Source organism: Phacochoerus africanus, chromosome 7, assembly GCF_016906955.1.
Source record: "Phacochoerus africanus isolate WHEZ1 chromosome 7, ROS_Pafr_v1, whole genome shotgun sequence".
NCBI classification, from domain to species: domain Eukaryota; kingdom Metazoa; phylum Chordata; class Mammalia; order Artiodactyla; family Suidae; genus Phacochoerus; species Phacochoerus africanus.
The window spans coordinates 17,195,608-17,206,221 of NC_062550.1; the positions used below are offsets into that span (position 1 = coordinate 17,195,608).

Here is a 10,614-nt window from a genome sequence, read left to right on the forward strand (position 1 = left end):
GGGATGGATGGGTGGGGCAGGGTATTTATTTTGGTTTATGGACCAGATGGCAGAGAGGAAGACGCCGGCCTTGGTATTACAGTGATATCAGTAATGACATGATGATGTCCACATCATCAGGTGGTTATTAACTTTGTATCAGTATTGAGTTCAGATTTATCTCACTACCTGTTGACCTCAAACCTGTATTTTTAAATTCATTCCACTCTGGGAAGCATCCTAGAGGCAGGAGCTAAGTCAAGAGCTTCAAGAGTGTGGGGTTTCCTGTGGCTGACTGATTCACAGTGGCCCAGCAGGAGGCTCAGCTGCCTCCAGGAATGGACAGAACAAAAGTTGACAAGCCCACGAATGCCAGGAATGCCAGGTCAATCGCTTCCTGTTTATGGTGTATCTTTTAGGATCAGCTCCAAAGTGACAGGGAGGGTATAGTTCACAAATCTGAGTTTGACGCTTCTGGGCAGAGAACTCCTTGTCGGTGGTGCCATCTGCAGGGCATTAAGGAATTTGCCAGGAATTTGATGGGATCAGGAGAGGAAAATGGCATCTCTCTCTTCCCTCCCTCAAACCTCTTCATCTGAGCATGTCCCTAAGTCATAGCCCTCATCCTCTACCGGGCTGAAATATCTCTACTCCTTGTGGTCTTTTGGCAGGCAATATTTAAGGTACCTGCTCCTAAAAAGCAGGGCACGAGACTGTGGAATCACTTCCCTTCTTCCCTGCCAATTAAATGCCCTCTGTAAAAAGTGAAGCAGTGGTTTCTTCCCATTTTAAGGTCAACTCAAGGAGGTTAAGAATGATGGGTTGTGAAGGCATTTAAGCATTATGGCATTAAAAAATGTTAAATGGTGGGTGGGTGTAAATTGAAGGTGTTGATGATGTGGTTAAGGTTAATCATTATTATCAGTATCATCCTCCTCACCATCTCTAAGTAAACCTTTCCTAAGCTTTATTTCTTTTCTCTCTCTCTCTCTTTTTTTTTTTTTTTCTTTTTAGGACTGCACCTGTAGCATATGGAATTTCCCAGGCTAGGGGTCAAATTGGAGCTGCCAGCCTACACCACAGCCACAGCCATGTGGGATCCGAGCTGCCAGATCCTTAATTCACTGAGCAAGGCCAGGGATTGAACCTGCATCCTAATGGACACTATGTTGTGTTCTTAACCCACTGAGCCACCATGGGAATTCCAGGCTTTATTTATTTCTATTTCATTTCTGAATGAACGGTTCATTCTTCCTTGGCAGTGGCTCTGATGTCTTGCTGAGCAGAGCTCTCAAGTCCTGGAGTGCCTTACCCTTCACCCCCAAACTCAGACACGCAACTCTAAGCTTACAAGTCCTTCCAGACTTGATTGTCCTATTTGCCACTGCCCCCTCCTACAGCCCCCAAGAAAGGCAGGTTGGAATTCTGTAGTGCAGAAGGGAAAAATAGGCCCACAATGTTCAGAGAGCCTGACTAGAGACAGAATAAGAATCAAATGTCTCAATAAATCTTTTTCCAAGGCCTCTACTAAGAGGCTCAGCTTCTCAGGAGGTGATAAAATAGACCTTGGCCTGGAAAGAGAGTGAATACATTTTACAAAACCCTTGAGTTTAATGTTTATAGTAAATAGAACAATGAAGAATCTGGCTTAAGAGGGAGATAAATAATCATTATTTATTTTTACTTCCATTAAATTATTCTGTGGGCCATAAAGATTACCAGGCACATGGAATTCCCGTTGTGGTGCAGTGGTTAACAAATCCGACTAGGAACCATGAGGTGGCAGGTTCGGTCCCTGGCCTCGTTCAGTGGGTTAAACGATCCGGGGTTGCCGTGAGCTGTGGTGTAGGTCGCAGACACGGCTCGGATCTGGCGTTGCTGTGGCTCTGGTGAAGGCTGGCAGCTATAGCTCCAATTAGACCCCTAGCCTGGGAACCTCCGTGTGCCGCAGGAGCGGCCCTAGAAAAGGCAAAAAGCCAAAAAAAAAAAAAAAAAAGATTACCAGGCACTGTGATCCCTACTAGGGCAGAGATATACATAATATCTCCAGGAGTTCCCGTCATGGCTCAGTGGTTAATGAACCCAACTAGTAGCCATGAGGACACTTCGATCCCTGGCCTCACTCAGTGGGTTAAGAATCCGATGTTGCGGAGTTCCCGTCATGGCGCAGTGGTTAACGAATCCGACTAGGAACCATGAGGTGGCGGGTTCGGTCCCTGCCCTTGCTCAGTGGGTTAACGATCCGGCGTTGCCGTGAGCTGTGGTGTAGGTTGCAGATGCGGCTCAGATCCGGCGTTGCTGTGGCTCTGGCGTAGGCCGGTGGCTACAGCTCCGATTCAACCCCTAGCCTGGGAACCTCCATATGCCGCGGGAGCGGCCCAAGAAATAGCAAAAAGACAAAAAAAAAAATCCGATGTTGCCCTGAGCTGTGGTATAGTTTGCAGACGTGGCTCAGATCCCACATTGCTGTGGCTGTGGTGTAGGTTGGCAGCAACAGCTTCGACTCCACCTCTAGCATGGGAACCTCTATGTGCCACAGATGCTGCCCTAAAAAGACAAAAGACAAATAATAATAATAATAATACCCTCAGTGCCTCCCTAAAGGAATACCTGATGGCATTTCCTGGTTGCTTTAGTTTGTTTTTTTTTTTTTTTTGGCCACCCCTATGCCATGAGAAAGTTCTCCAGCCAGGGGTCAGGGATTGAACCCACATCACAGCAGTGGCCCAAGCCACTGCGGTGGCAACAACACTGGTTCCTTAACCTGTCATGCCACAAGAGAATTCCTCAGCAAAATTTAATTATAGCCATTTCCTACCCCCACCCCCCGACCTGTATGTCGCACACTTAGTATCTTACATTACCAAAGGCTTTTTCGTGTGTGTGTCTTTTTAGGGCCGAATCCATGGCACATGGAGGTTCCCAGGCTAGGGGTCCAATCGGAACTGTAGCTGCTGGCCCACACCACAGCCATGTAGGATCCTTAACCCACTGAGCGAGGCCAGGGATCGAACCCACGTCCTCATGGATGCTAGTCAGGTTCGCTAACTGCTGAGCCATGATGGGAACTCCCCAAAGGCTTTGACTACTAGTACCTTCTAGTCATCATCTTGACATATAAGATGATTGGGAACAGAGAAGACATAGGGAAATATTAAATTTGAGAAGCAAGTTGGATCAATAACCAATTAATTAGGGTATAAATGGGATTGGATAGTTTAGGAGTGTAGATAGGACGTGTCTGTTCTGAAGAATAGCTTAAAAGGCAACCAAAGGGAGCTCCCGTCATGGCTCAGTGGTTAACGAATCCGACTAGGAACCACGAGGTTTCGGGGTTCAATCCCTGGCCTCAGCTCAGTGGGTTAAGGATCTGGTGTTGCTGTGAGCTGTGGTCTAGGTCGAAGACGAGGCTTGGATCTGGTGTTGCTGTGACTCTGGTGTAGGCTGGCGGCGACAGCTCCGATTAGACCCCTAGCCTGGGAACCTCCATATGCCGCGGGAGTGGCCCTAGAAATGGCAAAAAGACAAATAATAATAGTAATAATAATAATAATAAATTAAAAAAAAGGCAACCAAAGACATTGAAATTGGTACTGTAGAAAATGGAAAACTTCTCAACAAGTTTTCTCTTTTTTATTTTTTCCCCCTTTATTTTTATTTTTATTTTTTATTTTTTTTCTTTTTTGTCTTTTGTCTTTTTTTTTTTTTTTTTTGGTTGTTGTTGCTATTTCTTGGGCCGCTCCCGCGGCATATGGAGGTTCCCAGGCTAGGGGTTGAATCGGAGCTGTAGCCACCGGCCTACGCCAGAGCCACAGCAACGCGGGATCCAAGCCACGTCTGCAACCTACACCACAGCTCACGGCAACGCCGGATCCTTAACCCACTGAGCAAGGGCAGGGACCAAACCCGAAACCTCATGGTTCCTAGTCGGATTCGTTAACCACTGCGCCCACTGCGCCACGACAGGAACTCCTATTTTATTTTTTATTCTTTGGCTGCCCCGTGGCCTGTGGGGCTCCTAGGCCAGGGATTAGATCCGAACCACAGTTGTGACCTACACACCAGATCCTTAACCCACTGTGCTGAGCTGGGGATGGTACCTGAGTACAGTGCTCATAAGACGCTGCTGATCCCATCGCACCACAGCAGGAATTCCTTCTCCCCTTTACAAAATGAAATATTTCAAGCATACAGGCAAAAAAGGGTAATATAGCTGATGTTCTGTTTGATAGAAACATTTTATATGTAACTCCCCCTGATTTTTGCCTCCTGTCACTGTGTGGTTTTCTCCAGTGAATAGGACTGACATGTAATGAATGAACAGGATATTGTAGAAATGACAGAGTGTGACTTTCAAGGTTAGGTCTTAAGACATTGTGGTTTTCTTTCTTTTCTTTTTTTTGTTTTGTTTTTTGTTTTTGTTTTTTTTAGGGCTGCACATGTGGCATATAGATGTTCCCAGGCTAGGGGTCAAATGGCCTAAGCCACAGCCAGATCTGAGCCACATCTGCAACAACACAGCTCACAGCAACGCTGGATCTTTAACCCATTGAATGAGGCCAGGGCTCAAACCCTCATCCTTCTGGATACTAGTTGAATGCATTATTGCTGAAACACAAGGTGAACTGCCAAGACATTATGGTTTTCAACCTGCCTTTTCTTGGATCACTCTCTCTGGGGGAAGACTGCCCCCAGGTTGTGAGGACACTCAAGCAGCCCTAAGGAGAAGTCCATGTGATGAACAACTAAAAAAATAAAACACTAGATATAGGTGATCCCACTATGGTGCAAAGGGATTGAGGGCCTCTTGGGAGCGCTGGGACACAGGCTCAATCCCCTGCCCAGTACACGGGGTTAAGGATCTGGTGTTGCTGCAGCTGCAACTTAGATCGTGATGGCGTCTGGGATCTGATCCCTAGCCCCTGAGCTCCAGGAGCTGTATATGTCACAGGGTGGCCAAATAAAGACAGTAAATACAAATAAAAACACTAGATTAAAAAATTTAAAAACACAGTTGAAAACCCTGGCTTCTTCTCTGTCCTGTCCCTAACTGATGCCTCAGAACGCTTTTAAAAAGGACCATGGCACATTGTATACTTGGTGTGTGCTTTTTCCTGAAAAGCTCTTCTCTGCATTAATTGGGTTTCCCAGGCTCCATCCAGCCCAGCTACTTCTCCCTCTTGTATTGACAAAAAAAAAAAAAAAAAAAAAAAGAGGACTTTTCAGATGTTCTTCAGTCATCTCTCAGGATGGTCTTCCTCTGAGTTCAACACTAACTCGAATTCCCATCACCATTTGGTCACTAATTCCTTTGGGGTTCACCTCGTTGCTTTAAGGTCCCGGCCTCTGCTTTCCCCTGGGACCTGTGGTATCTGGCTACATTCCTGTTGCTATGCTCTGCTTGCAGTGCCATCCAATAGAGCTTTCTCTCTGAAACCACTCCAGATCGTTTTGGGGGTTGAGAACAGCTATTTTGTAAATTTATAGCATTTGTGGACTAGGGAAAAAGCTGATAGAATTTTGGCTTTTTTTTTTGCTTTTTGGAATCGCACTTGCAGCATATGCATGTTAGTTCCACAGGATAAGGGTCAAATCAGAGCCAGCCTATGCCACAGCCACAGCAATGCCAGATCTAAGCCACTTGTCTGCAACTTATGCCACAGCTTTCAGCAACACTGAGCAAGGCCAGGGATTGAACCCATATCCTCACGAATACTAGCTCGGTTATCACGTTGAGCCACAACAGAAACTCCTGGCCTTTTCTACTCTTAAACCAAACCATCAGTGTCTTCAGACTTTTATATCCCATATGCTTTCTGAATTTGAAATGCACATCTTTCTCCTGGGTTAAGTCCTCTACTTACATCCTAATTGCCTATCTCCCCTATAGTCCTTTATTTCATTTGTTTTGCTTTTTAAGGCTGCACCTGCAGCATATGGAGACTTCTAGGCTAGGGGTCAAATAGCAGCCACAGCAACCCAGGATCCAAGCAGTCTGCAACCTGCACCACAGCTCACAGTAACACCGGATCCTTAACCCACTGAATGAAGCCAGGGATCAAACCCACAACCTCATGGATGCTAGTCAGATTCGTTTCTGCTGCACCATGACAGGAACTTCTCCCCTAAAGCCCATGAAAAGGGCTTTAGATGTAGCCAAACTATAAACTTGAGAGAATGGGAGTTCGTGTTGTGGCTCAGTGGAAACAAATCTGACTAGTATCCATGAGGACACAGGTTTGATCCCTGGTGTTGCTCAATGGGTGAAGGACCTAGCATTGCTCTAAGATGTAGTGTAGGTCACAGACATGGCTCAGACTTGGTATTGCTATGGCTGTGGTGCAGGCCAGCAGCTACAGCTGATTAGACCCCTAGCATGGGAACCTCCATGTGCCAAGGGCATGGCCCAAAAACAACCCCCAAAACCTTGAATGCAAATTATATCATGCTATAATTTATCTAACTCATAATCCTAATAACTAGATTAAGAAAATGGCTCTTATCTGGATCTACATTTTCCAAGCCCTATGACCTAGATTCCAAAACTGGTTGAGGTATGTTAACAGATCAATTTTGGAATCCAGCTCTTCTGCTTTTCCAGGCCAGTGTGTTCCTCACTTCCATAGGAATATCCAGATAGGGAGTGAAAGCCTTGATGTTACCACCCTGTTGCAGACTTTCAGGTGTAGAGTGGTAGGAAAAAACACTTAAGTCCAACCTTCTTTCTTAAAGCATTTACTTTTTGAGACATGACAGAAAAAACTTACAGGTACACATGGAAAATACATGATCACAGTTGAAAGTGAAGACAATCTAATCAGAAAGCTTTTACTCCTGTCAGCTTATGCTGAAGCTGAAGTTCTGCGTATGACATGCTGCAGGGCTTAAAGGAATGGTAATTAGTATTCCTCGCCTTCTTCCTCTCCCTCTCCTTCAACAGAATCCACACCAACCTCCTCATAATCCTTCTCAAGGGCAGCCATGTCCTCACGGGCCTCAGAAAACTCTCCTTCCTCCATGCCCTCACCTACGTACCAGTGAACAAAGGCACGCTTGGCATACATCAGGTCAAACTTGTGGTCCAGGCGAGCCCAGGCCTCAGCGATGGCTGTGGTGTTGCTCAGCATGCACACTGCCCGCTGTACTTTGGCCAGGTCTCCACCAGGGACCACAGTGGGGGGCTGGTAATTAATGCCAACCTTGAAGCCAGTGGGGCACCAGTCCACAAACTGGATGCTGCGCTTGGTCTTGATGGTGGCGATGGCGGCATTGACGTCTTTGGGAACCACGTCACCACGGTACAACAGGCAGCAGGCCATGTATTTACCATGGCGAGGGTCACATTTCACCATCTGGTTGGCTGGCTCAAAGCAAGCATTAGTGATCTCTGCTACAGAAAGCTGTTCATGGTAGGCTTTCTCAGCAGAGATGACAGGGGCGTATGTGGCCAGAGGGAAATGGATGCGGGGGTAGGGCACCAGGTTGGTCTGGAATTCTGTCAGATCAACGTTCAGGGCCCCATCAAACCTCAGGGAAGCAGTGATGGAGGACACAATCTGGCTAATAAGGCGGTTCAGATTAGTGTATGTTGGGCGTTCAATATCGAGGTTTCTACGACAGATGTCATAGATGGCCTCATTGTCTACCATGAAGGCACAATCAGAGTGCTCCAGGGTGGTGTGGGTGGTGAGGATGGAGTTGTAGGGCTCAACTACAGCTGTGGAAACCTGGGGGGCTGGGTAAATGGAGAACTCCAGCTTGGACTTCTTGCCATAATCGACAGAGAGACGTTCCATCAGCAGGGAGGTGAACCCAGAACCCGTTCCCCCGCCAAAGCTGTGGAAAACCAAGAAGCCCTGAAGACCTGTGCACTGGTCAGCCTGTTAGAAAAGAGGAATACAAGAAAGATACAGTTACTGCTTTTTGTGATACCTGAAATTACCCAGCATTTCTTTATTAAAAACACCTGCATTAATATTTATAAAGTGACATCAAATATTTCCTATTTTAATTGAATTTTTAAAAACCTAGAAAGGAAGAATTGTATTACATTTCAATTCTGTGTTTGAAAGAAAGAGCGTATTTCAAATGGCTCCCTTAGGTGCATTAATTTACTTTATCCTTGAGAATAAACGTACCAGTTTCCGAATTCGGTCCAAGACGAGGTCAATGATCTCCTTGCCAATGGTGTAGTGACCTCGGGCATAGTTATTGGCAGCATCTTCCTTGCCTGTGATGAGCTGCTCAGGGTGGAAGAGCTGGCGGTAGGTGCCAGTGCGAACTTCATCTGGAAAAGGAAAACAAAGCAGCCACCCCTCACTTACAACCTGCACAAGCCTGCTCCACCCCAGGGCTGCCGTGGAGCCCCCAAGACACACCTCCTGACCTAGACTCCCCCGCTCCGGGATCTCACTCGGGTGACTGAGGTCAACTCACCAATGACTGTGGGTTCCAGGTCTACAAACACTGCCCTGGGCACATGCTTGCCAGCGCCTGTCTCACTGAAGAAGGTGTTGAAGGAGTCATCTCCTCCCCCAATGGTCTTGTCACTCGGCATCTGGCCATCGGGCTGGATGCCGTGTTCCAGGCAGTAGAGCTCCCAGCAGGCATTGCCGATCTGGACACCAGCTTGGCCAACGTGGATGGAGATGCACTCACGCTGTGACAAAGTAGGGGAAAAAAAAGATGAAGCCAATTAGTGGTGAAACAAGCAGAACAGATGCTTTATGGATGGTTAATTTTACAAATTTCCTCTTTTGAAATGAATGAAAATATATTTCTTTTAAATCTAGGGAAGAAGGTCTTTACTTTTGATCTATATTGCTTTTGATTAATTTCCTTTTCTCCTCTAAATTGAGAAGGCATCTTTCCAGGCCAAGAACAAGAGCTTAGTCATCGCTTCCTCCTTTGAAGGATCAAGATAGGGAGAAGGCCATCATCTAGCCTTCAGGCCTTAGAATCCCATTTTAGAGGAGGTGGCCAGACTTCCGGACAGCTCCCAGCTCAGGAAGCACGTGGCCAGAGCAGTGCAGAGGAAATGTCTGGCCAAAGGGACGAGGGGCGGAGCTTTGCGGCACAGCATGAATGAGCAATTCAGGGGGGGCGCGCGCGCGCGCGTCCCCGCTGCTCCCTGCAGCCTCGGAGCTGCGCAACTGCAAAGGCTCGTGACAGCCACGTCTGCAGAGACGCAGCCATCGCCAACCGTCCTACGCTGCCCAGCATCTCCATATCCGTCACAACGCAGCAGGGGATTATCGGCGGCCCAGATCTGGACCAAGATCCGATTTCCGTTTCTTCAAAACCCCTCACCACCACCTGCTCCCACACACATTCCTAAAGCAGAAAAGGATAGATGGCTTTTAGATGGTCTTTAAGAGCTAGTTGTCCTAATACACCGCCGTGGTGCCGCACAATGGTGAGGAACCCTTCTCCATATTGATTACTGCACTTTTTTAAGAGAACTCAGGGTAGCAGGAGACACGCCCTCCAACCCTAGACCTGCAGCGCCCCAGCACGCATGCGCACTCTGCAGTGGCGGGCTTTCCCACCGCTCCCTGGCGGGAAGGTAACGGTCGCGCCTGCGCTTTAGTGTCGAGCTCCTTCCCGCCTACGCTTTTAGCGCTGAGGAGGAAGTGAGGGCGGGGAGAGCCCGCGCGCGCGCCCGCCAGAGGTGGGGGGAAGGGGAGGGGGATGGGAACACGCGGGAAAAGACTGCAGGGTCTCGGGGCACCGCGCCCAGGAGCTAAAGGCTAAAGGAGAGCCCCAACCGCAGTGAAGGAGAGCCGGTGCCCTGCAATCCCCTTCCAGAGTCCTAGAAGAAAACAAGTGGCCTCCCACTTCCGGGCCCCAGCGGTTCTCCAGTATCTACTCCCACCCTCGGCTCTCGCCCTGCTCTTCATCCTCCAAGTGGACAGCGCTGGCCCCAGCCCTCTCTAGCTAGAAGCCTTCGAGCTCCCCCGGTTCGTTCTTCCCCATCTTCCCGAGCGAGGCGGGCGGTCTACTCACCATGGTGGCTACCGGTCAGCAAGCGCAGGCAACAGGAGTAGACACCGAGTCCTGGTTACCGTCCCCGACAAGCTAAGAGTCGAGGTGAGTAACGCACTGAGGCGGAGGCTGCGCGGGAGCCCCTTAAATAGCGGTCCGGGGAGGAGCGGGCGGGCGCAGGCGGTGCCACGGCCGCCGGCCCCTCCCCGGGCCCGGCGCACCCAGTCGGCGTCCGACTAGGCCTCCGCAGAGGCGGGCCCTGGCCCCTAGCCACCTCCCCGCGCCGGCCTTGCGGGGCGGGGTCCGCCGCGCCTGCGGGCTTCGAGCTTGGGTGCTGCAGTCTTTGGCGCATGGCTGCCGGGGCCTGGGCGGGGGTGAGGGTGGGGGTGGGGCGCAGGTTCCGAATAGGCCGAGACAGGGATGGAGGCTCGATTGCCTTAATTTGGAAGAATCCTGACTTAAGAAGCACACAGTTTTAAAGATGAAGCACCAGGAAATGCAGAAACTTCTGGTCTGGATAGCTCAGCTGATTATTTTCACGTTGTCATAATTTGTCAGTGAGTTTTGCCTTTTCCTCTTCTCAGTTCCTTTAAAGGCAGTTGGGAATGCATTTACCTGTTAATGTGGAGGAGCAAGGTTTAGAAAACGGCG

At 48.7% G+C, this 10,614-nt stretch overlaps 1 protein-coding gene across 1 annotated transcript; it reads right to left on the bottom strand.

The window, feature by feature from the left end:
• Positions 1-6,698: 6,698 nt before the first annotated feature.
• Positions 6,699-10,196, bottom strand: LOC125130770 (tubulin alpha-1B chain). The gene is made up of 4 exons (XM_047786525.1): positions 9,985-10,196; positions 8,416-8,638; positions 8,118-8,266; positions 6,699-7,859 (listed from the first exon to the last, which is right to left on the bottom strand). Exons 1-4 carry the CDS (start codon positions 9,985-9,987, stop codon positions 6,879-6,881), a joined length of 1,356 nt encoding a protein of 451 aa, XP_047642481.1. The 5' UTR covers positions 9,988-10,196; the 3' UTR covers positions 6,699-6,878.
• Between the last annotated feature and the right edge of the window lie 418 nt (positions 10,197-10,614).